The sequence below is a fragment of the Phyllopteryx taeniolatus genome, chromosome 14 (assembly GCF_024500385.1).
Source record: "Phyllopteryx taeniolatus isolate TA_2022b chromosome 14, UOR_Ptae_1.2, whole genome shotgun sequence".
Taxonomy (NCBI): Eukaryota; Metazoa; Chordata; class Actinopteri; order Syngnathiformes; family Syngnathidae; genus Phyllopteryx; species Phyllopteryx taeniolatus.
Window position 1 is genome coordinate 2,206,611 of NC_084515.1, and position 27,680 is coordinate 2,234,290.

The 27,680-nt window shown below is 39.7% G+C and overlaps 1 protein-coding gene across 5 annotated transcripts in view; it reads right to left on the reverse strand.

Annotated features, from left to right (window-relative positions):
- The window catches only part of lig1 (ligase I, DNA, ATP-dependent), a 63,925-nt gene that overhangs the window by 14,979 nt on the left and 21,266 nt on the right, over positions 1–27,680 (reverse strand). For all 5 annotated transcript variants that reach the window (XM_061797796.1, XM_061797795.1, XM_061797794.1 and 2 more), the window contains 7 exons: positions 25,136–25,235; positions 20,590–20,675; positions 19,800–19,915; positions 12,364–12,459; positions 5,549–5,659; positions 2,381–2,452; positions 31–175 (listed from right to left, as the gene is read on the reverse strand). In XM_061797796.1, the coding sequence (XP_061653780.1) occupies positions 31–175; positions 2,381–2,452; positions 5,549–5,659; positions 12,364–12,459; positions 19,800–19,915; positions 20,590–20,675; positions 25,136–25,235 (726 nt within the window). The remainder of the gene's footprint in view (positions 1–30; positions 176–2,380; positions 2,453–5,548; positions 5,660–12,363; positions 12,460–19,799; positions 19,916–20,589; positions 20,676–25,135; positions 25,236–27,680) is intronic.

Sequence of the window (27,680 nt, forward strand, 5' to 3'; positions counted from 1 at the left end):
TCACACAAACACACACAAACAAATACACACCTCGGACAGACTGCTCCAAGAATTCTGCAATGGTGTCCGTGTTGTCCGAGTCGATATATCGGGCGAATAAAAACTCCCCCTCCACTTCGGCAAAGGACTCTCGCAGTAGCGCCCGACGCCGACAAAGCGGCTGTCGCACCAGAGACTACACAGACACGCGGACACACACACACACATCATTACAAACTGGTAAAAGTGTATCCTATGCTTGGAAGAAAAGTAGTATTTTTCAAGACACAGCGTTGAAGGGGCTCAAGATGAGGCCATGAACTGAGAAATGCTAGTATCTTTTTCATAACATGTTTAGGACTGATGTTTAGGGGGGGATATGGCTAACCCAACTAAGTTGACCACACAAATGGTCAACACGAAAATTTCTGCCTCAAGGCAATAAAAGGTATTAATAAAAGCATATTTGCGTCACCTGGAACAATTTGGCCACTGTCCATGTTTACTGCACGGATACTTGTTGCAGACGGACGCACTGTTGGGCCAGTGAAAAACATTGCCAAAAACGACAAAAGAGCATATGTAAGTGATTTTTAAGTCACTATTAGATGTGTAACGTACATACTGTATAACATGATGTATGAGTGCACTGAATGGTAGTTAGTGGGTTTTTTTTCTTACCTAAAATGGTCATCGTTAGCGCACTAATGCTAATTGTGAATGCTAAGCTTTTAGCAAAAGCTGATTTTGTTGTCTCAAATTCTGTAGTGTTTATACCATACACTCAGTACCAACATATGCAGCTTAAGGATAGAAGTGCAGCTCTCATAAATGAGAATAAAATGCAATTTAGTAGTTTAAAAAAAATAAAAAATAAATCTACTCAAGTGGTCAACAAAATATTTTAAACGATAATCGATTCTAAAAAGATTTGATAGCGACAGACCTAAACATGTTATCTCCGGTTGTAAGGGACCAGAGACACAAGTTAAGCAAGTTGAATAAACAAATAAACTCAATGGCATACGTTTTAAATAGAGGGCCGACTGTAGCGTGCCGGATGCAAACAAAGCAGCGGCGATGGCGAAAAGAGCGTAATAACACCGACTAAATAATGTAGCGTCAGACAAGTTATAGCTGTGTTAGGCCACGTAATGGCACAAATTAAGCGTCATTGTTTTAATTAGCTAATTTGTTTCGGTCCAGTTGGGGGGCCTGGGGAAAACAATTGTGCTGATTTGCATTTTGCCGGCTGCAACTTTAGGGAATCTGCTGGCCTATTGTGTCTTATTTGGAGGGAGGCACGTGCACACACACACAAACACAAACACACAGGTCATGTGACACAATCTTATTTGCTGACACACACACACACACAGTGCTGGAATTACAATGAGCACGAGCATCATTATCTGCTTACGGCCCCCAGCAGCATCGTCATTGTCATTCAGGGACAACAACAACACTGTGGAGGAGCGATGGGCTCACAAAAGACACAAATAAACAAAACCATGCACAAAAACACACACACCCATTGAACTACAGAAACACACACAAACCGTACACAATGCACGTGCAAACCAACAACACAAATAACAGACATAACCACACATGTAACCTCCTCACACTCACACACACACGCACAAAGTGTCACTGTGCTTTCAAGTCCCAACAGTCGTGACCTGCTCACCAGGTATGAGCACTTATTTTGAAATGGTAAATGGATTAAACTTAGATGGCACTTTAACTACACCATCACGGTGCCCAACATGCTTTACAGATGGTCACACATTCATACAGCAATGGGCGATTGCTGCCATGCAAGGCGCTGCCAGGCCCCATCCATCCATCCATTTTCTTTACCACTTATCCTCACTAGGGTCACGGGATGCTGGAGCCTATCCCAGCTGTCTTCGGCCAGGAGGCGGGGTACACCCTGAACCGGTCGCCAGCCAATCGCAGGGTACATAGAAACAAACAACCATTCGCACTCACATTCACACCTACAGGCAATTTAGAGTCTTCAATCCACCTACCACGCATGTTTTTGGGATGTGGGAGGAAACCAGGGGGCCCAGAGAAAACCCACCCAGGCACGGGGAGAACATGCAAACTCCACACAGGCGGGGCTGGGATTTGAACCCGGGTCCCCAGAACTGTGAGGCAGATGTGCTAACCAGTCATCCACCGTGCCGGTTCAATGTCTTGCCCAAGGACACTGTGCCGGTTCAGTGTCTTGCCCAAGGACACTTTGACAGCACAGTCAGAGCCGAAGAGTCAAAATGTCAGAAGCCAGATTAGCTACCTTAGCTTACTTTAGGATGTACTTCAGTCATGTGGTTAATGTTGTTTGGTTTGAGGAATACCTATGTGATTTCTTTGAACATATTGTAATTATTACCTCTCCATTGAGGTAGAGGAGATCAAAGGCGTACACGCATACTTGGACTTTGATGTCTGATGCATCCACGTCCTGCAGGAAAAGACGAGCACACAGACACAGGGACAGACACAGAAACATTATTCATTTTCATTTTCATTCACATTCATTCACAAAAAGGCATGCAAATAGCGCGTCTTGTTGACAAACTGAAATGTACAACCTTGGAATGCCGAAAGAATGTCTTTCATCCATTTTGAATTTATTCCCGTCAACTTAATACCTTTTCACAGCCTAGCACCCTATAATTAAATATTCACACTAATCCTCACATCAGATGTGCTAAAAAGAAATAAAGAGTGTTATGTAAAAAAAAAAAAAAAGTGTCTCTCAACTATCCTTTTTCCTCATTAAAGGCGATTGATTTTGCAGAAATCTGTGCGACATCTTTCACACCTCCCCCAGGGTGAAGTTCAATGGAATGCAACTCCAGTTTCCCCCTACACACATTTCAACGTCATATGACGGCGGCAGTAAAAGTGGCACATTGTAGTCTACAAAAGATGATACGGATATATATTTTTTGTATTTTTTTTACCTTAAAAGCGCTATTTGTAACTGAACACATTTCTAGAGACTTCCGCAGACTTAATTGAGTAGCTCTTTACGTTTTTAAAAAAACAGACACACCACTAAAAACACACACCCATACACACTCATATAAAGTATGCCATGCTTAAATCCAATGTGTTATTTGCTAGATAGATACAATCGACTGATTACCTTTCAAAACGATTTTAGCTCAATATATGTGGTCTGGGATGTCAACTTTCCAAGCAGACTGATGTAGTTGGTTCACAGAAATAGAAAATCGAAACATTGCTGTAGTGAATGAATCGTTAAACCCCACCACCACACAACTAAACACAAAGCACACGTCCAACACACAAACACATCAAAATACTGAACACAAACATACACACAGACATTACACACAATTGCATAAAACACACACACACAAGCACAAAACAAACAACACACCCTAACAGACACATAAAGAAACATACCCACACAAACACAAACAACACACAACTAAGCGCACACAACAAAAACATATATATGTAACATGCACACACACACAATACACAAACACACCCACAAATGCATAAAACACACACACACAAAACACAAATGCAAAACAAATACGTAACATACAAACATAACACACGCACAACACAAACAGAACACAAATATTAGACACAATAGACACACACACATTATACAAAACACATGCAAAACATGCACAACCAACACTAATAGGGATTCAGAAAAACACATCCACAGAACAAACACACACATAATGCACATGTAACAAATCATACATACATGTAACACAAACACATACGAACATACTCATACACAGAAACAACACCGACACAATAGATAACACACAACACATACAAACAAGTCACACAACAAACAAAAATCAAAACACACATCACACACACACGTATTACACAAACATAACACACAGAGTAGCAGTGCCAACTACAGGCCTGGAATGCACACTACACTGTTTTCACACATTTATACCATTTCCACTTGTATTTGGATGGCAGCGACAACAGCGCCATCTGTAGGTGAGGCGCGCGACTGCATTTGCGCATAAGAACGTCATTACAAGTAATGGAAAGTCTATGGTGGAGGTTGAGGCGTCCCTGAGAATAAAAGCACAACAACAACGTTCATCTTGACGTTTTTCCATTAGCGCCAGCACCTCATCCTTCCTGCCCTTTTCTTCATTTGCTCCCATGTCAGCACCCGGGAAAGAGGACATCTCCGCCGCCACCATGTGATTTGTGCGGCATGCGAATGCCATTATTCTGATCAAAAGTGAAAAAACACCCGGCTGACATTTACAATCAGACAAAGCCTCTCCCGCCGCCATCTCATCTTCACCCCTCCTTCTGCTCCATCTATTTGATGACTCCTTATCAATCTTCTCCTCCTCCTGCTACTGGATCATCTTACTCCATCAGTACCTCCACCTGCGCACCACCACTTCCTGTTCTTTATCGCCCTACTTCTTTTCAAACGTAAATAATCAGGTATGTATAAGCGACTAATTCATTACCTGTTTGCGTTTATCATTTCTATTCTTTAACCACTGTTTTGTAAATTACTGTATTATACTTTTCTTAGTATAGTAATTTTTTTTTTTATACATTTGAAGAAAATAATAAAAAGAATTATTTCCATGACCAAGCTCATAACGCAGTGTACTTGCGTAACAAATCAATTTTCCCCATTGAAATTAATTGAAATGCTATTAATCTGTTCCAGCCACACAAAAATCACCCTCAAAATGTTTTTGTATGCATTTGCAAGAAAGAAAATAGCAATTTAGTGTATAAAAACATAACACAGTGAACCCTACATATTAATGGTTCTGCATTAGCAAGTTTTGGGGGGAACATATCCTATGTTATTCGCAGAAAACCCATTTTCTGTTTATATGCTCAAGCCAAAAAAATTTAAGTATTACTTTGGCGCTATTGCTGTTAGGTTTAATTCATTGAGGTATTTCGCCTGTGTTCGAGATTTCATGCTATGTTGGTTTTGTAGTGCACTGTCAAAAGGGAAAGTATGTTTTTGCTTCCCTCCTGATGCAGTGACCAATATCCCATGTAGTCTCCTTTGCTGTTATAATTTGGCTATATTTCCTAAAATGTATTATTGTCAATACAGTAAATGTCAAAAGTTGCGTTTAATGTCTTAATACCATTTGTGTAAAGTACTAGTGTGCATATTTGTTTGTCCATGTGTGATGCCATATCAGTTTGTGCTATTTAAACTAGCACGCTAGCTAATACTATTGATGAGGCTCATGTGAAGGTGGTCCGTTTGTGTTGCATAATTTAACTGCTTAATACCGTGGTTTATGTAACATGGGCTCATGATTGTGTATATGCTGAAAGCATGGTGTTGATGCTTTATGATCATCTTCATTTTAAGTACATTGTCACCATTTTATGGCAACTATACACAATTACAAATCCCTTTTAGGGGAGGCATCATTTCTTCACAGATTTTTGCTATGAGCGGCAGAGTTCGTTGAAACCTTTTTTCCTTGAAATAGGCAACTTTTTCATTCCTATGGCATTGAGGGGGTCCAAGTCTTATTCCTACCTTCCTCTTACGAGTGGTGAGGACCTGGAAGGGTTGGATCTGCTTCTTCTCGCGGTCCCATGCTACCGCCTCCGAATCCAGCACGCATGAGACCACAGAGTCTTTCTTCACCTGCGGAGGAAAACCATAAATTGAGATAAAACTAAAGTGTATGTGCGGATAGTGTGAGAAGCTAACACAAACGTTTACATTTTTTATTTACAATCTTGTCAAAGAGATGTACCCCAACGGTCACATTGTTTTTTTTTTTGTTTTTTTTGGGTGAGCAAAAAGTACTGGAACAGACTAAAACAAATTAAAGTGATTATGATTTGTTTTTACCCTTTATAGCTCTCTGAATTTTGTGTGTGGTAAGTGTAAATGTAATCTATACAGGCAAAAAACCCAATCGGAAACACACACACACATTAAGATAAGCACTACACAAACAAGACAAACACTAACGTAACAAATACGCAAACATAACACACACAATACACGACATTAACACACACAAACCTATAACAGTGCACACACAAACGCATAAGACATACACACTAACACAAAACTAACACCACACACAACGCACGCACATATTACGCACACAAACATAACATTTATATATATATATATATATATATATATATATACATATGTATGTGTATGTATATACGTATATATATATATATATATGTATACGTATGTATATATATATGTATACGTATATATGTATATGTATATATGTATATGTATATGTATATATGTATATGTATATATATATGTATATATGTATATATGTATATATATATATATATATATATATATATATATATGTATATATGTATATGTATATATGTATATGTATATATAAATGTATATATATATATATATATATATATATGTATATATATATGTATATATATATATATATATATATATATATATGTATATATATATATATATGTATATATATATGTATATATATATATCAGAACTATTAAACCTGTTCAATATTTACGATAACAAATCGTTGTGTGTGTGCTAAACACTAAGTTCGGCGAAGCTCGGTACTCTGTGATTGTGACATGAACTGGAACCATAGCCAATTACACATAATAGACGGAGGACCAATACTGCCTCCGATCAGAGTCAACAAAGGCCAGATTATCAAGTCTCTAAAAGATTATCCCATGCAATTATCCTGTGGTGTGTTATGAGTTATTTTTCCTCCCTGATTAGCTTGTAAAATGGCCGGGGCCAACAATCGTAAATGTTGAACCTGTTCAATATTTACGATGGCAAATCCATATGTGCGGCCAACACCGAAGTCTGGTTGTCATTCACCACAATTACAATGACGAGAAGCATTTGCAATCACAATGCAGTTACCAGATGACATCTATGCTAATTCCCATTAGCGTACCATCTATGGCGTTTTACATTATACATTGGCATTAAGTCAGCGGACTTCCCCAAATTCCTTCCCTCAGGTAGGGCGTTATTGAACAACGCACACTAAAAACCAGCAGACATTCTGATAGCTGCTTCCCTCTTTAAATTAATGTCTTAAACACTTAGAATTCCATAGCAACGTTGCCAATTTTACACATCTCTGTTGTGACATTATTACCGTACTCGTTGTCGTTTTGTCACTCTGCATGATTTGCATAACTTGTTGATCAGTATTACTATGCTAATTGTTAATTATGTGCTTGAGGACTCTCCACCATTTGCACAATTGTCGTTTTATTAGAATGATTGCAGTACTAGTCACTTTGAATTGCTTGACGACGCTCAGCATCATTTGCACAATTGTCATTGTATCAGCATTGTCACATTACTGGTACCTTACATTTTTCAATGACACTCGGTACTTGTGTTTTAATGTCCTAAATGTATATTTGGTCAAAGTGGCTTGTTTTCTGTAGAACTAGAATGGCTCCATATACTGGAGACAAATTCTTTTTTTATTCTTTACTTGTCCAATTAAGATGATTCTCAGTCTGACTTTCGTTCAAAGAAATTATATGGTTTGGGTGAACATTTTAGCGTTTAAAAATAGAATGTATTTTTACATTTTTTATTTCGCTGTTGTTTTTTGTGTCAGCTGTGTCAGGGTTATGGCCTCATGAGACTCAGTTTACAGTAAACTTCAACAGGAAGAGACAAATAAAGCTTGAAGCAAACACGCTTTGACTTGGAACTTGGAGAACAGAGTGACAACAGGTGCTTAATTATATTACGTATAATACAATAAACTGGGGTTCACTGTAGGTAAATTGGTGAATAGCAACCCAGGAATAGGCAAGTGTTGACTATACCCCGTTTTAGATGGGCTCCACATACACATGTTCTTTAATGCGGTGTCAGTCCGACGACTACTTTGACACCCGGCCCATCACAACATATCAGACGTAAGCGCTTGTAAACTGGAAGCTTTTAAATTAGAGTCAGCCCTAGTGAGCGGCTAATGCATCTATATTAACACCGAGCCACTTTTGCCTCATTGAAATGCAAAGCGTTGTGTCCTCGCCATAGGCCTCACTCCCGACATCCATTGTGCAGCCGCGTCGCTGTGACAACCCCACGCTAATTCCAAGATGTTTCCTCCGTGATTGACCAACTGTCGATTTTTTCTCCCAAAGAAACATAGCGATGGCCAAAAAAAGAGTCAATCAGTTGCAATGCATTCAACGCCGTCGGTGCTAAGTGAAGGGTCGCCAGATTGAGGAGAGGCGTAGATAAAAACAAACAGAGAAGAACGAGAAGGAAGCCAAACACCTGGTGGTGAAAGAGTCGGTGTGCCGAGAACGAAAAAGTAGAAGCTGCGCGAAGGCGATAAAGAGACGCCGACAGCCCAGAATCACAAAAAAAGTGAGAAGTCAGTCAAAAAAGGGAATAGAAGGAATGTATGAGTGTGAAGTACCAGAGGCGAGGAGCCACAAATGAAAAAAGGTGACAAGAATGTATAAAGCCCCCCCCCCCCCACAATCCCAAGAAGGATGAGAGGCACGACACAGGTGAGGGGAAGAGGTTTCATTAAAAAGTCACAAAGAGACAAGATGGGACTTGACATTGTGCCAGGTCTTGGAGGATGAAAGAAAATGTTGCAGGGCTGTAAGACCATGCTGATATGTAGTTTGTTTGACGTTGAGGTATATATGAGCCACTTTTATAAAGGTATAAGAAGTCTATTCAGTGTGTTTTTTCAGTGTGATGTCTATTTGGCTTTGCACTTGTTGCACGGCCGTCAGACCATGTCAATATGCATTCGTTTGTCGTCGAGGAATATTTGAAGCAGTTTTATGAGGTAAAAACAAGATGAAGTGGGGTCTTTGTTCTAGTGTGCGACGTCTATTCAAGTTTGCACTTGCTACACAGCTGTGAGACCATGCCAATATGTACAGTATTTTGTTTGTTATTGAGGAATATTTGAGGTGCTTTTATAAGGTAGAAGATGATGTTATCCATCCAGTTATCCAATTCAGTCATTTACTGTATATTTATTTCACACATTTTTTGTAAGTAAAGCTATAGTAATTTTTAGGGATGCACGATAACTATCGGGACAGACAGACAGATAGAAATTGATAGAGAGTAAGATTTGCTAGCTTTGCTAGCTTCATAACAAAGTTATTAAAAACTTTGCACAGGACTCTGTGATGGTAACAATGAGTGAAATGAAAACGACAGACAAATTAAGCAGGCAATCTTTGCAGTTAGCAATATAGAATCCCAAAGCCGACCCCCCCCCCCACCCCCCAGACACCCACACACCCACACACACGTAATTTTGAGACGATCATACATGATGTCAGGGAAACAACTTCTGGTTTTATTCCCATGACAAATGTAGGAGCATTGATAATGTCGAGAAAGAAAAGCTGTAGGTGACTTGTGGTGGGAGGAGCTAACCGGCTTACTGGCATTTACAAGGTACATAGCTTGCTCACTAGTAGTCCAGATGAGTTGACAGCGCAGACTTGTCATTTAAAATGAATAGCGGGCCAGCGTCAATGTAGGTACGTGTTGGCCACGAGCCAGACACAGTGGCGTACTGGCTTGTCTGTGACGCGCATATGTGGGGCGCATGTATGTGGCGGTACTGTGATAATAGTGTGTCCCATCTGGAAGAAGCGTTGCAGCGGGTCACTTAACTCAAATGGAACGCAAAAACATTATTGACACGGCATCACAGCGCTCTCGATTGAGATTGCAGTGGAAAAATATGGGGAGAGATTTGTCTCAAAATTATTTACACAAACATATCTGCGATTTACACGTTTTTCCAGATCGACAAATACTGTGTATTCACAATTTACACGATTTCCAGATCCATAAGTATGTCTGCGATTTACACGTGTTTTTCAGAGCCACGAATATAGCCGCGATTTACATGTTTTTTTTTAGAATCACGAATATATCTGCGATTTACACGCATTTTTTAATGTTGTGTGTGCATTTATCATGACTTATTTGTAAATATTCAATTCTGCTTGTGAATTGTTAGTGCGTTTGTGGATCAGCGGGCACACACATTTATTTCAGAGACAAACGTAACGCAGTTTTCAAGATATTCACACACAAAAGTTGAGAATATTCACACGTGTGGGCTGTCTCTGTTGATGACTTGACAACAATCTATATTTTTCATACTTCTGGAAGCAATTTCTTCATAAGTAAAACATCCAAGCTTCATTGGAGACCCGTCGAAACCTCATACTCGATGGGAAGCAGACACACGTCATTTAGCGTAGTTTATCTGGACTGTGAATGGGGGCAACTGCGCAGCACAACAAACAAACAACCTCTACTGAGCGACGCAATCATGCAAGTAAGTCAATTAAATATTTTAACGCAATTAAAGCCCAGGCCTGCATATATACGACTGACATTACAATACCAGCCACGCGCCAAGGAGCGTGAATGAGAACGGCTCTAATAAACCCATGTAGCCTCATTTGCTATTTAATTGCAGCTCTCGACTAGACAGGAGGGGGTGAAAAAAAACAAGCTCAGCGGGCACGAAAGAAGCGAGCGCTCACTCTCGGTTAACCTCGGGCCGTCTTGCAATCGTCAGCTTAATGACTCTCCACGTCCAAGCGGCAAACACAAAATGGCAGCTGCAGACCCGGCAAAATGACCAACAGTGGGACGAGGAACGACTTAAGGTGAAGTGAGAGTTCTTTTTTTTAATTAAAGTGGTACCTTGACATGAGTTTAATTTGCTCTGTGACCGAGCTCACAACTCAAATTACATTGCATATATAAAAAGTGCCGAGCTAGAGTTTTGATTTATCCATCCATCCATCCATTTTCTACCGCTTATCCGAGGTCGGGTCACGGGGGCAGTAGCTTTAGCAGGGACGCCCAGACTTCCCCCCCCGCAGCCACGTCATCCAGCTCTTCCGGGGGGATCCCGAGGCGTTCCCAGGCCAGCCGAAGGACGTAGTCTCTCCAGCGTGTCCTGGGTCGTCCCCGGGGTCTCCTCCCGGTGGGACGTGCCCGGAACAACTCACGAGGTATTTATTTATTTATTTATTTATTTGAGTATCTACACATCACTAAGTCAAAAAAGTAACAAAATGTCAAAAGAAAAGCAGTAATTGGTATTTTTACGGGTTGCGTAGCGGCGACATACACTCAATTTCAAAACCAAATAATTTATATGAGGAATGTTGTAAAATGAGCTTGACGTTACAGGAAACCCCCCTCCATTGCAGGAGTTACGTTCCAAACCCCCCAATAAGTGAAAATCTGTGATATAGAAATACGAAAATAAATAATATATTATATCATATATTTTTGACCCACACAATTCCTGTATGACATATTCAACATTAGTCCGCCTGAAACTATTTTCAAAAATGTCACCTTTTCCACCAAATTTTCCAACTTTTTAACACACATACTTTTCTGACATCTTCTACAACCCAATTCCAGTAAAAAAACAGAATACACAGATTTTCAAATCATGTTCAACCTATATTTAATTGAATACACTACAAAGACAAGATATTTAATGTTCAAACTGATAAACTATTGTTTTTAGCAAACAATCATGAACTTAGAATTTTATGGCTGCAACACGTTCCAATAAAGCTGGGACAGGGTCATGTTTACCACTGTGTTACATCACCTTTTCTTTTAGCAACATTCAATAAAGGTTTGGGAACTGAGGACACTAATTGTTGGAGCTTTGTAGGTGAGCTTTCACCTCATTCAATATTATTCCACATCATTCTACATTATTCCATAACATTCTGTATTATTTAACAGTATTCCATATCATTCTATATGATTACATTCAGCATTCACCAGAAATTGCACAATCTAGTCAAGTTTAAAACCCAATAAAAAGGACTATATCCAACCTGGTGTTTTGGTTGGTGTTCAACTGGACTCAACAGTTCAATTTTAAATGTCCGTGTGTGAATGAGAGAGCCTACGAACTGAAATTATTCCAGTTACTTAATTACACGGCATCTATTTGAGGGAAGCATTTATTTGTTTTTAAGTGGATAAAGAGGCTGCGCGGAAAACACGATAATTTTATTTTCCCATGTGAAAGCTGTGAAACTTGGCATCCACGAGATTACGTTGTACAATTGCTAATTCTTCATACAATGGAGGCATAATGTAGTTCACACAACCAAGAGGGTGCAATTACATCATGCCCGACTTGTCTAAACAGGCTGGCATAAATCTTGGTGAGGGATCTTGAACTAACAAAGATTAAATGCGTGACATCTGTAACATTAATGGAGCGAGGTTCCACCCAGGTGGCTAAAGTTAATGCATTGATACCATTTTGCTATATTTTGGCAATGCTTTACCTTGGGGATACGAGAGATGATGTCGGGGTACTTGCTGGTGTTGTCCTCTTGGTTGCGACTGAATATCCGAACCTCGCCGCTCTCCAGGATGTGAATCTGTTCGGCAAATAAAAAAAAAAAAAAATAAAAAAACACCATCAGTACAGCCTGGATTCCAATAAAAAATGAAGTGTTTAAAAGAGAGAATCTTCCCTGCTAGCTCAACTGTGACCCAAACAAGGATAATTGGTATCGAAAATGGCTGGCTGGTTATTAAAACGATCAGGGACAACACACTTCAAAAAGCGCAGACTTCAAAAGGCCGCAGCCATACATTTACATATTGAAAAAATTTAGGCTTTGAAAAAAACTTAGATCAATGGGGAACATCCTCAATGGGATTTTCCATGTCAAAATTTTGGCTGCAGCGATCAAATATTTTTAGAATAAAGTATTCTATCGATTATCCCATCAACTAGTTTGCATTATTAAACACAAGTAAATGAGAGGTGCAGGTGTTCCGGTATAATTTTTGTCCACTTCAGGTTGCCATCCTCACCTTCTGCAGTCAAACCCTCTGACTTAGTGGCTATGTTCACACTGCAGGTCAATTATTTTATTTTTTTAACCAATGTGGAATGTATCTGATTATTTTTATATCAATGTGAACAGTACAATTTAAATTTCTTCAAATTTGATCCAGGCCTCTTTAGTATGTAGCTATAAATCGGGTATGTATCCGATGCCACTGGAATCTGGACATTCCAGTTGCGCTAATCCGACCTCCAGGTATATGTCATTAAAAGGTGAAAACCGTCACAAGTGTTGGACAAAACAGACACGTACAACAAGCAATGGCAGACGAAGGAGCAGGAAACAGTCAACAGTGAAAAGAAGATGCTTTAAAACGATAAATAAATGGGGGGCCCAGTCGGTTTAATCACAAAATTCATGAAATTGCCACAAATGTGTCATGAGATGTACATGTGGGACCCATTTTACTTCTGTAAAGACAGGGTGCCTAGTGTTTGTGCGCATTCGCAATTTCACGTCGGGTTTGGTGCACGTGTGTCATTTCACGGTCGCATTTGTTTTTGTAATGTGAATGACTACATAAAAAGATTGGATTTAACAAAAAAATGTTTTGTTAAATCTGAATTGGAGTGTGAATTTGGCCTGTATGGCTTTAAAAGGCAGGGCCTGGACTGGTGAGTGACACGGATGTCCATGAATGAGAGCGTGGACTAGGTTGGCTGTTAACTGGCTAACCAGTTAGCCAATCTGCGTGATGAGTTACTTGGAGGCGACACGGTGGGTGACTGGTTACCACATCTGCCTCACACTTCTGAGGACCGCGGTTCAAATCCTGGCCCCGCCTGTGTGGAGTTTGCATGTTCTCCCCGTGCCTGCGTGGGTTTTCTCCAGGTACTCCGGTTTCCTCCCACATCCCAAAAAGATGCATGGTAGGTAAATTGCCCGGAGGCGTGAATGTGAGCGCGAATGGTTGTTTGTTTATATGTGCCCTGCGATTGGCTGGCGACTGGTTCAGGGTGTACCCCGCCTCTAGCCCGAAGATAGCTGGGATAGGCTCTGGCACGCCCGTGACCCTCGTGAGGATAAGCGGTGCAGAAAATGGATGGATGGAGTTACTTGAAGTTGTGTGAGCAGCATGTGAATGAATGTGCTTGTTACATGTTTGTTTTATTACAGTTTGTTCAAGCGACTGCAAGTGCTCTGTGTAGCATTGTAATACCTTCTAAGTAGTGATGGTATGCTACCCAGGTATATTAAATTTGCTAACATCGATACGTTACCTTCTGTGTTGGGGATTGTAAACCTGCAGTTGTAGTGAACATTTCATTTTATCTTCTTTTTAAGTGCGAGAGGATCCCAAACTTTAGACATTCTCTGTATTTTACAGACTCTACTCCTGTCTTGCCGCCATCACACCAAATTAGTTCTACATGGAATGGTGGGTGCGACTGCTCTGTGTGAAAAAATGATCCTGTGAAACTTCGATGCAGAAATCAAATTATCTAAGTTATTCCAATAAGCATTGCAGCCCTAGTTCAATTTAAACTTCATTTTGAAGTTACAAATTTATGGACTGAGAAAAATTACATACAGTGGAACCTCGATTTAATGGACCCCTATTTAACGGATATTGGAAGATATTGGAAGCATCTGTACAGTACTTGTCCAAAAATAGTTTCCTACCGTCACTTAAACCTGTGTTGATAAAGTCTGTTAGTTCCAGGTCACAGATATAAAACTAGATTTAGCCAACAGACATGCCGTGCCTATGTGGCGGCCATGTTTAATGTGGCGACATTCCTATCAAAGGCAATGTATGACGTGGCCATGTTGAATTTGGTGACATTTCCAGTCGATTCATTGACGTGGCGGCCATGATGGCAGGAGTTCTAGCGTTCTCGAGTCTGGAACATGCTATTTTTGGTACAGTAACAGTTTTTTTGTCAAGCTGTTCATCTATGGCATCTAATTAATAGATTTGGAAATAAGAAGCACACTAAGTCCTCCGCAGCTCATGAAAGCCACCAGCCTCGACTTGCCACAAGTCACTAGGATGACAAGCACACCAGTAGGTAAGTTTGGATAAAGTTTTATACTTTTCAAACATTTTCAAGCTTTTTTATATTTTTTTTATTGTACTGGGCGTTATAGGTCACGAAAAAAGGAACAAAATAATATTGTACTGTATAGTAATATGTGTGCATAAGGCAACAACAAAAAAAAGCTTTAATATAACGGGCCATTTCGCTGTAACGGACGACACCCCGTCCCTATTAATCCGTTAAATTGAGGTTCCGCTGTACATTCAAATTTGGTATATTTCAACCAATCAAAAATAACTTCTTTTCAATATGCTTTCTGTCAGTGTTGAATTACAGTGTTCCTCATATACTTATATGTGTGGCGGGCCCCATTTTGACCACCACTAATAGATTTTGGCTTTTGCTGCGTGGCGATTGTGTCGCTGTGCTCCTTCTGTGCATCTGGTAATCGAAACCACCTCTTTTTTTTCTGATACGATACTCGAAATACAGTACCTCAAATGTTTGAAGTATCAATAAACTATACTTGAAAATTGATCTTCTGGTATCAGAAGCATCGAAACTCCTGACGGTGTCGATCCACACAGCACTGTAGCAGGCTTAATGGCTGTCTCGTCACAGGACAGTAACACACGCACTTTTTGCTGTATTAGTGTTTCCACTTAAAAACACCACTCCATGTTAGGCAAAGCTTACATACAGTCGCCAGGAACGTCTGAGCAGGATTACACTGCGAAAAGATAATTATAGGGAGCAAACCAATGGTACAGCGCTGGAAGATGAGCACTCTGATGCACCCCCCACCGCATAATGCAATTAACTTGTCCTCAATTATAAAGTTTTAAAGTTGTGCCAATTATCTTTGTGAAACAAAAATATAGAGCCCATACTCGAATATTGCTATTCGCATTGACAGTAACGAAAGACTAGCAAATCACAAATTGTTACTATTATACTATTCCGAAATAAAGACGCCATTGTCCAACAAATTCCAAAAGATCCAATTTGATTAATTGAAAACCGTCGAAGTGGCACGGTGGACAACTGGTTAGCACATCTGCCTCACAGTCCTGAGGACCCGGGTTCACATCAGGCCTCACTTTAGTGGAGTTTACGTTCTCCCCGTGCCTACGTACTCCGGTTTCCTCCCAGAACCCAAAAACATGCATGGTAGGTTGACTGAGGACTCTAAATTGCCCGTAGGCGTGGATGTGAGTGCAAATAGTTGTTTGTTTTTAAGTGCCCTGCGATTTGCTGGCGACCAGTTCAGGGTGTACCCCGCCTCTTGCCCAAAGTCAGCTGGGATAGGCTCCAGCGTGCCCACGACCCTAGAGAGGATAAGTGGTATACAAAATGGATGGAAAACTATCTATAGCCCCCTGGTAAAGTCCTGGTTGCATGTTTTTTTAATTATTTGGAGGGGGGGGGAAGGGGGGGTTGAGATTTTGTTACCTCACCAGAGAAAAATGTGTGAATCCACGCTGGCTGGCAACATCTGCTTCTACTAAGACAGCTAGTTAGCTTAGCTGCTAGGTAGAGATAGCTGGCTAGCTCTCAATCATCTGCCACGGTGTTAAATGAATCTTGCATTACTTTATCCAATTCATCCACTGTGCTCCCAATCTACTATAAACATGCATGCAGCCCCTCGCGCGCATTGGACACTTCGTTTCGTGGCGATTAACATCTTGGGGGAGACTACGGCTCCATGGTCGGCTACAACTGTACATATGCGCATGTGCAGTAGGCTAAGTCAAAATGGCGCCGAAAGTGAACAAAGGATTTCAGTTCTTGTCAGAATAAAATTCGCATTTTGATTTGTTTTCATTCAAATGCAAAAAATATGAGTCTGTTTTTTTCAAGCGGACTCACGAGTGAATCCAAATTGCCACTCATACATTCGTAGTTCTATAGGCAACTGTTACGTCCATAGTCCACAACTAAAATAAGACCCTGTCAGTGTCCCACTTCACTTCATACTGCCACAGCACTCATACTTAAAATCGACAAGATCTTCATTCAAATAATTTGGAGAAGATTCCAACTAAAGTATTTAGTTGTGATTTTATGTATTGCATGTTTTGAAAGGAGCTACATTGTTACTAAAACTCAAGTTCTGCTCATTTCTTAACACATAAGCGTTTATATTCAAGTCACATTCCCTTATTTTCTTTACCCCCCCTCCATGTATGCTGATATTAAGTTAAAGTTATGCTACTGTTACGTTAAGTACATTTGCTAAATTATTTATTAAAAATAAGTAAATAAATACTTGTATAGTCGACCCCCACACAGTCGGAGATTTGGCCAAGACGCAGAGATTTATTTTTTGTTTTTGTTTGGGGGGGAGAGACCAACCCCGCTTTTTGTGGAAAATGCTTAAATTATAATGGGCGTCAATTGTTTGCAGATTTTCACTATTCGCAGTCGGACCCGATTCCCTTGCCCTGCAGCCACTGTAAAATTTCAAAATGTTCTTATTTCTTGTTAAATTATATAAAAGAAATGACCTGATTTCATATTCACTGTAAAATATTTTCCAGCAATAACTCGAGTCACTGTAATCTTTATTCATACCAATCTATAGTGTGCCAATTACGTAAGATTACATCACCCCACCCGCCGGATACCCACCACAAAACAAACACCTTCCAGAAAGAATAATTGAAAAAAACATAACTTCCCTGGCACAGGTAAATATTTTAGCAAACATTTTCTTGTGATGCGCTACATTAATTTAATTAGATCTCGCCTAAATTTACACCCATGTTCCATTTAGGGACATTGCCACTCAGTTGGCAACTTGCTTACGTTCCGCTCTAAATGGATATTTCAGAGACGTCAAACTGACGCTTAGCTCTGGAACAAAGGGACAATGGCAGACAATGTCGTCGTCGTAACAGATGCTGCCGGGCATGGAAAAAGCATCAAACATTCCAGACATTTAAACTTGTCTCATCCAAAAGATGTTTCAGCTCATTTGCCGGCTGTGGGCCGTCTGTTTTTCTCAGTCTTGTGTGCCGAGAGAGGAGCCTAATTGCTGCGAGATTTGACATTTTTGTTTGGCCACATGCTGGCATCCATAGCGGCGGCTGATCAGCTCAAGAGGCGTACAAGTGGAAACAATCTGGAGCTGCTGTGTGCACTCGATAAAAAAAAATAACAATAATAAAACACACAAAAGACAGCTACTGCTTTGCCATTATTGTGAGTAGTGATCGCTCTAAATACTGGACACTGTACCGTGAGAGATAACGATACAATCGGGAAGTAACACTTTGTCCAACACTGGTCATTTGCTAAAACCTCATGTCTTTTTAACCCACGAATGAATCAAATTTATTAATTCGAAAACTTGAATTAAAAAATAAAAATAGGCCTACATATGATAGTGTATAAAACATTTAATATTCCATGTATTATGTTGATAAAGAATAAATAATGATGAATAATAAATCCATATAATAGTAATATTATAACTTGAAAACATTTACAGTTAAAAATGTTAAAGACCAGCATATCAACTGCATTTTAATTTGCACTATGATACATAAACATGTCAGGAATGCTGGTACAAGCTGCAAAGTTTATTTAAAGTCAAATGTACTATTATCTTAATTATATTTTGCTCATACCTTACACACTTCAAGATGGAAGTTAATTCCACAAAAGCAGCTGCTTGCTGGTGCAATAAGCTACAATTTACAGTCACCTGTGGTGCCAATGTTTTTAGCCATGACTGTAAATTTGATCCGATTAGTAGACTAATCACACAAAATTATCGGTGACAACTCGACTATCAAAATAATCATTTGTGGCAACCCTAATTACAATGTATGCAATAAATAAATAAAGACCACAAAATAAAAAATAAGATAATTAAAAATATATACTTTAAATTGAAAAAAAATAATTGTATTTGTTTATGTAAACCTTAATTGTTTTAGTAGTTTTCATAAATACAAAATTAATAAAAGAATAAAGAAATACAAGCAAAATTATAACTTATCTGTAAGAAAAAGATCAATTAAAAAAACAACCTCAAAGTACCTTTGAGTATGTCAAAAAAGTGTCTTATAAAAACTGATGTATTATTGGTATTACAGGACATTTCTTACACGACCGGCAAAAACGATCACCTGTGTGACCTAAAACACATCATTGGTTGATAGCGCACACATCAATCCTTGAGATGGATGCGTCAACACTGACCGACGCTACAGATGTCGACTCAGCGTCTCAATTATTGCCCTTTTTTACCAGTGTGCTGTTCAATGAGCGTTGACTTTGACTAATGAACCTACCAAATATGCAGACAATCACTCACTTCACTGATTTGATGGGTGGCTACTGTTGTTATTCACCACACTCACACACAAAGTGTGTGATAGAGTGGGACAGGATGTGTGGCGTACCATGAGTTCCCCTGCCGGTCATTGTGTGAAATAAAAACTGCAGAAGACATTGAGCTGCCTCCTTATTTGGATGGAGCCCAGTTAAAAGGCTCTTTATAGGCATGACTGTCCAGAATTAACGCTGCAAGCTGGATGGGTTTGCATTACAATCTTCGTCTCTTTATGCGGACGCCTCCTGCTGTGTCTTACATGTTTTCTTCTCCCCTCTTATGTGTTTCTCTCGCCTCTTTCTTCAACACACACAAAAATCTTCCTCATCCTTCTCTCAGAAGCTCCGTGCTTTTTCTGCCAACAGGCCCAAGGGAACAGCAGCACTAACGTTTATCTTGAAAGAATAGGTGAATAGTAGAGGAACACTCCACTCCAGTGAACACTGTGTGTGTGTGTGTGTGTGTGTGTGTGTGTGTGTGTGTGTGTGTGTGCGTGCGCGCCCATGGAACACTTTACACACACGAATGAAACTCACCTGTGCACGCTCGCCGTCGTATTTGTACTCGCAGGTGAATGCTGTCTCGTCGAAGCGTTTCATCACCTCCCCAACACCCTTAGTGGGGTGTGCCAGCATGGGCCTCAGGGGTACGCCTTCCGCACGGGGGGGGGGGGGGGGGGGGGGGGGGGGGGTTGGAGGACAGGAGAAGGACGGGGGAGAGTTCATATTCTCTTCCAATAAGAGCTCATCTTTGAAGGACGTGTGGAAATGGGCAATATAACCCTAAAATGGCCACTTTGAACAAAAATGGCAGACTTAAGTGTTTCCGGGCATGGGTTCCTGAGACTTTTTGGTGGGCCAACTCATGATAGATATTGCTATTAAATTTCATGTTCCTATGTAAAACTGGATTTGACTGTGGTTTTAGAAGGACCTTCACAAATGATCAAAATTACTCTAAAATGGATGCTTTGAAACAAAAAGGCAGACTTCCAGTGTGTTTCCGAGCATGGGTTCTTGAAACTTTTTTTGTGGGTCTACTCATGATAGACATTGCTATTAAATTTCATGCTGCTGTGTGAAACTGCTTTCAGGGAGGAGTCTGTCTTTGAAGGACCCCTGGAAATGTCCAAAATGACCCTAAAATGGGCGCTTCAAATCCAAAAAGCTTCCATAACATCGATGACTACCACTTACAGATGCTTACAGGTCCTTTTACGTTGCAGTTTCTTATCGGGCTGTGTAATCAGGATTAATTGTGTGGCCTCCACCAAACAGATCAATAAACATTTGCATTATGGTAGCAGCCTCCCCATTGGTGGCTTACCTGGGGTGAGCTTGCAGTGATTGGGCAGCTGGTCAATGCCTTCTTTGAGAAGGACGGGGATGAGGATGTCATAGTTGGGCATCTCGCTGTACACAGGGAAAATCTAATTATTATGAGGGGAACAAACACCAAGAGCATGTTGGAAATACAGTGTTCTCCCGCTTATGTCGCGGTTCATCGTTAGCGCCCCGCAATTTCGTGGATTTTTAAATCATTGTTTACTGTTTTTTACAGCCTACACGTAACTGTATTTTTGTCATTTTAAAAATTATTTCGCAATAAAGAGGCAATATTACTTTTGTGATTTTTGTATTATGTTACTATGAAAAGGTTTTGCAAGAATATCAAAATATAAGGAGAAAATAAGTATTTTTTTTATCTGACAAGAAAAAAGATGATTTGTGAGAATCAAGTCAAAATATTGCAGGAAAAGTAATCCTTTTCTGTGATTTAAAAAAATTACAAGGAAATACTGCAGTCATAATGTTATGAGAATAACAATAAATACAATTTATTTTTCATTTTTGAGATAAAATTATATATATATCTTATGGGGGGGGGGAATGTGAAATATTGCAAGACTAATATCAAAATACTATAAATTTTGTGATTATTAATAAAATTAGCTCACGAGAAAAACGATGCAAAATTGTGAGACTAATGTAAAAATACGTCCGAATTTATAGCGTCACACCTTCAGTGTAGTACCACATTGTGCCAGTAATAGTCATTGCGCCCCCAGATGAGACGGAATACAGAGGACCCTGGGGTTACGCACTTAATTCGTTCCATGATCCCGTTTGGAACCCAAAACATTTGTAAACCAAAGAAATGTTTCCCACTGAAACTAATGGAAATGCAATGAATCCATTCCAGGCCCAAAACTAAGTTATACTGACCTTTTTTTATTAATGTGTGAATAAAAATATATACAGTCCAAAAAGAAATACAGTGGCTGAAATAAGTATTTAACACGTCACCATTTTTCTCATTAAATATATTTCCCAAGGTGCTATTGACATGAAAATTTCACCAGATGTTGCGAACAACCCAAGTAATCTATACCTACAAAGAAAGTAGAACAAATAAACTCAGAAATTAACTTGTGTGTAATAATGTGAAATGACACGGGAAAAGTATAGAACACAGCAACTGGTATTGATTTAATACTTTGTACAAAAGTGTTTGTTTGCAATGACAGCTTCAAGACGCCTCCTATATGGAGAAACTAGTCGCATGCATTGCTCTGGTATGATTTTGGCCCATTCCTCCACACAAGCAGTCTTCAAATCTTGAAGGTTCCGTGGGCTTTGGTTATGGACGTTGAGTTTCAGTACTTTCCATAGATTTTCGATTGGATTCAAGTCAGGTGATTGGCTGAGGCATTCTAGCAGCTTTATTTTTTTTTCTTTGAAACCAATTGAGAGTTTCCTTGGCAGCATGTTTTGTATCATTATCCTGCTGAAATGTCCACCCTTGTTTCATTTTCATCATCCTCGTAGATGGCAGCAGATTTTTGTCAAGAATGTCTCGGTACATTTGCCCATTCATCCTTCCTTCAATAATGTGAAGTTTACCAGTACCATTTGCTGAAAAGCAGCCCCACACCATCATGTTCCCGCCTCCGAACTTCACTGTTGGTATGGTGTTTTTAGGGTGATGTGCAGTGCCATTTCTCCTCCAAATGTGGTGTGCATTATGGTATCCAAACAGTTAAATTTTACTTTCATCCAACCAGACTATATCTTCCCAGTATTTAGCCTGTCCAAATGTTGTTCAGAAAACTTCAAACGAGCTTTGACATGCTTTTTTTCAGCAATAGGGTCTTGCGTGGTGAACGTGCATACAGGCCATGGTGGTGGAGTGCATTACTCACTGTTTTCCTTGTGATGAGTACCTGCTAATTCCAGGTATTTTTGAAGCTCTCCTTGGGTGGTCCTTGGATCTTGGACAACTCTTCTGATTACTCTTTGCACTCCTCTGTCAGAAATCTTCCGAGGAGCACCTGATCAAGGCAAATTTATAGTCGTATGATTGGCTTTCCACTTACGTATTATGGCCCCAACAGTGCTCACTGGAACGTTCAGAAGCTTAACTATGCTCCTGTTTTGCAACAATTAGTTTGCAACCGTCTTGAGACAGCTCTTTGCTCTTACCCATCATGAGATGTGTCTTGATTCACACCTTGGCAATGAGAACTTTTTGTAGGCCATCAATTAGGACTGAACCAGCTGGTATTCATTTGCACTGACAAGGGGCTGGATTGGTGTTTAATTATTGATAGATTTTAGGGGTTGTCTTGGCTTTCCGTGCCTTTTTGCACCTCCCTTTCTTCATATGTTCAATACTTTTTCCCTGTGTCATTTCACATTTTTACACACAAATTAATTTCTGAGCTGATTTGTTGTACTTTCTTTGTATGTATGGATTATGTGGGTTGTTCGCAATATCTGGTTACATATTCAGGTCAATAGCACCTTTGGAAGTATATTTAGTAAGAAACATGGCGATGTGTTAAATATTTCAGCCGCTGTATGCGAAAACACAATTACAAAGAACCAATACAGTAAATAAACCTAACTGTTTATTGCTCATTAACTTTAACAAAGGAAGAGAAAGCGAAGAAGGCTGACAGTTGCTCCATTGAGAGTCTTTTAACATAACACTGGGAAATTCCGATTTAGGTTTTTTTTTTCCTTTTTCTGTTTCTTTTCTAATTCATTGGTTGATTTTGGTACAACAAACCGATCCACGGAAACTAGTCTTTTTCTGTTCAGAAAAAAATTCAGAAAGTGGGACATCACATCGTCATTTAAAACTTGCTCTGTTGGCCAATTTGCTGCACATTTCTTTTGATCACTTTTATTATTTTTTGATTGCCTTGCTCAAGCTATCAGCAGCGATCGCTTCCTCAATTGTCACTCTAATAAAGAGCTAAACAACAACAAAAATTGAGTACTTACTTGCATTGTGTTACGCACACAGAGCCATCTCCAGGTTGCACTCAGTGCTTCCTAACACTGTCGCTTGCAGTTTCCCTTTTCTTAGGAGCCATTCTGACTGTTTAGCCCTTTGTTCCATGCAACAACTTCCATGTTCATTATAAACTACGCGGCTGCTGCTCGGATCTGTGATTGGGTGAATGTTCGTAGGCGGAAGTACAGTACAGTATGTGGACAGCTATTTTGACGTGTTTACGCTGACATTATCCGTTCGGTCTTAATTAAAGAGATGCTAAAGTTCAATAAAACAACATACATAGTACGGATTGTATTTTTTGACAAAAAAATATTTTCAGACTTTTTTTAGATTACATTTGTAATTAGATGGTCGAGGCTGGTGGAACTTCCGTCTACATGCACGACAGATTTCAGCCTTCTGCCACAGAACTAGTTTGCAGTTTACAGCAATGCGTAATGCACTGAGCCAATCATGGTTACGCAACGCAAGAAGCACAACATAGACGCTTACGCTCGTCCATGCCAAAACCGTTCGCATTGGAAAATAGTATGTAAATATAGGTCATTTTTCTTCGAGAACTTTGGGTGTATTGTTTGTAAAACGGGTCGTTCGTAACTTGAGGATTTACTGTATATACATGAGTATTGTTGTATGCGATGTTTGTATGTGTTACTGCTCCATGTGTGTTAAAGTATCAGTTGCTTACAGGTTTATAATTACAGTAACTATGTTCATTTGTATCAGCTGTCTATGGCATTTCACATTATAGATTATTAATCTGGCAGACTTTTGTAGAACAACATAATATAGTTTGGGTGAACATTTTAGTGTTTAAATATACAACTTTAATGGTTGAACATTTTAGTGTTTAAATATACAATGTTAAATTGACTTTTGTTGGATGTGTCAGTTTTACAGTATACTTCAACTGGGAGTGACAAACAGCTTGAAACACGCACGCTCGACCTCTTATTTGGAGAGCTTCGTGAAGAAACGAGTGAAAACAAGGCCTAAGGAATACCTTAAAAAGTATGTTTTAATATGATTAAATGTGTATAAATCAGGGGTGTCTAAAGTCTGGCTCGGGTGCCATTTGCAACTAGCTTTTTTATTTGACTGTCGCATATTCTAATAACAAAATTAAACAGTGCCCGCATCGGAAGGTGATCACAAAAAAATATAAATGTTGAACAATATGCCACTATTTTTTCTCATTAAGAATAAAAGTGGAAACTGTTGTGTGTTAGAAAATATCACACTTTGTTAAATAAATTTTTAATTTTAAAAAATGAGCCTAATTCGTAAACAACTGTCACACTTTTTTATTTATTTAATTGAATGCTACAAGCTATTACTGTACTTCGTTTACCTTTTAAAAAGCTACACACTATTTTTATTGATGAAATAAAAATTCAAAAATGTGACAAGAGATAGCTTTTTTTTTTTAATAAATAAAAAAAATTTGTTGTGTTCTCCCTATATTGCTGATTTTCACCCATTGTGGGTGGGTCCCCACGATAAAATGGGGTTCACGTTACACTGCAACCACATGCTGCTTCACCAAGATATTATCAGCTCTCCTTACCAGTAAGTCTGCTTAAGAATGAGGCTCTTCTCTTCAATCCAAGCACGTCGGCTCTCGGTGGTCATCACTTTCCCGGCATCTATCACGGCGGGGGAGGTGCCTGAAAAAAAAAAAAACATCACCGAGCAGCCATTTTATGCGTCAAACAATGCTTACTATATTTTGACATTGTTGGCAGATTGTACAACACACCAGAGTGGCATCAGCGGTCTTTTTATGATTGACCCCCAGTTCTGTTTACAAGAACTGCGGGGTCCATTTGTGATGTAACGAGCCACCTCGGAGCCACCAGAAAGGGATTATATTAGCAGGCATGCACGGGAAATGGACAAAAGTCTTGGGTCACCAATGAGTCACAAGCCATTCAAATAATCAGTATTCTTCCACATATGTATTTTGATATCAAAAGCGGCACAACAGTCACTACAGTGGACAGTTAGTTGCACATAAGTCACTACAGAGGTCAGCTATTAAAAAATATATATATTCTATTACAGTGGGGCAAAAAAAGTATTTAGTCAGCCACCAATTGTGTGAGTTCTCCCAGTTAAAAATATGAGCGAGGCATGTAATTTTCATCATATGTATACCTTACCTATGAGAGACAAAATGAGGAAAAAATACAGAAAATCACACTGTTCTTTAAAGAATTTATGAGCAAATTATGGTGGAAAATAAGTATTTGGTAAATAACAAAAGTTCATCTCAATACTTTGTTATATACCCTTTGTTGGCAATGACAGGTCAAACGTTTTCTGTAAGTCTTCACAAGGTTTTCACACACTGTTGCTGGTATTTTGTCCCATTCCTCCATGCAAATCTCCTCTAGAGCAGTGATGTTATGGGGCTGTCGCTGGGGTTTTCTATGGGGTTGAGATCTGGAGACTGGCTAGGCCACTCCAGGACCTTGAAATGCTCCTTACAAAGCCAATCCTTTGTCTTGGTGTATTTGGGATCATTGTCATGCTGAAAGACCCAGCCACGTTTCATCTTCAATGCCCTTGCTGATGGAATGATGTTTTCACTCAAAATCTCACGATATATGGACCCATTCATTTTTTCCTTTACACGGCTCAATCGTCCTGGTCCCTTTGCAGAAAAACAGCCCCAAAGCATGACGTTTCCACCCCCATGTGTCACAGTAGGTATGGTGTTCTTTGGATGCAACACAGCATTCTTTCTCCTCCAAACACAACAAGTTGAGGTTTGACCAAAAAGTTCTATTTTGGCTTCATCTGACCATATTACATTCTCACAGTCCTCTTCTGGATCATCCAAATGCTCTCTAGCAAACTTCAGACGGGCCTGGACATCTAATGGCTTCAGCAGGGGGACACGTCTGGCACTGCCGGTTTTGAGTCCCTGGCGGCGTAGTGTGTTACTGATGGTAGCCTTTGTTACTTTGGTCCCAGCTATCTGCAGGTCATTCACTAGGTCCCCCCATGAGGTTCTGGGATTTTTGCTCACTGTTCTTGTGATCATTTTGACCCCACGGTGTGGCAGATCGAGTGACATTATTAGTGGTTTTGTATGCCTGCCATTTTCTAATAATTGTTCCCACAGTTGATTTCTTCACATTAAGCTTCTTACCTATTGCAGATTCAGTCTTCCCAGCCTAGTGCAGGTCTACAACCCCAATTTCAATGAAGTTGGGACATTGTTTTAAACATGGAAAAAAAACTGAATACAATGATTTGCAAATCATGTTCAACCTATATTTACTTGAATACACTATAAAGACAAGATATTTAATGTTCAAACTGATCAACTTTATTGTTTTTAGCAAATAATCATTAACTTAGAATCTTATGGCTGCAACAGGTTCCAAAAAAGATGGGACAGGGTCATCTTTACCACTGTGTTACATCACCTTTTCTTTTAAAAACATTCAATAAACGTTTAGGAACTGAGGACACAAATTGTTGAAGCTTTGTAGGTGGAATTCTTTCCCATTCTTGCTTGATGTACAGCTTTAGCTGTTCAACAGTCCGGGGTCTCCGTTGTCATATTTTACGCTTCATAATGCGCCGCACATTTTCAATGGGAGACAGGTCTGGACTGCAGGCAGGCCAGTCTAGTAGCCGCACTCCTTTACTACGAAGCCACGCTGTTGTAACACGTGCAGAATGTGGTTTGGCATTGACTTGCTGAAATAAGCAGGGCCGTCCATGAAAAAGACGGCTTTTGAACTTTGCGTCCATAACAGTCCGGATGGTTCTTTTCCTCTTTGGCCCCAAGGACACGACTTCCACAAATACCAAAAACAATTTGAAATGTGGACTCGTCGGACTACAGAACACATTTCCACTTTGGCTCAGTCCATCTTAGATGAGCTCTGGCCAAGAGAAGCCAGCGGCGTTTCTGGGTGTTGTTGATAAATGGCTTTTGCTTTGCATAGTAGATTTTCAAGTTGCAGTTACGTATGTAGCGCCGAACTGTATTTACTGACATTGGTTTTCTGATGTGTTCCTGAGTGGTGATATCCTTTACACATTGATGTCAGTTTTTGATGCAGTGCTGCCTGAGGGATCGAAGGTCACGGGCA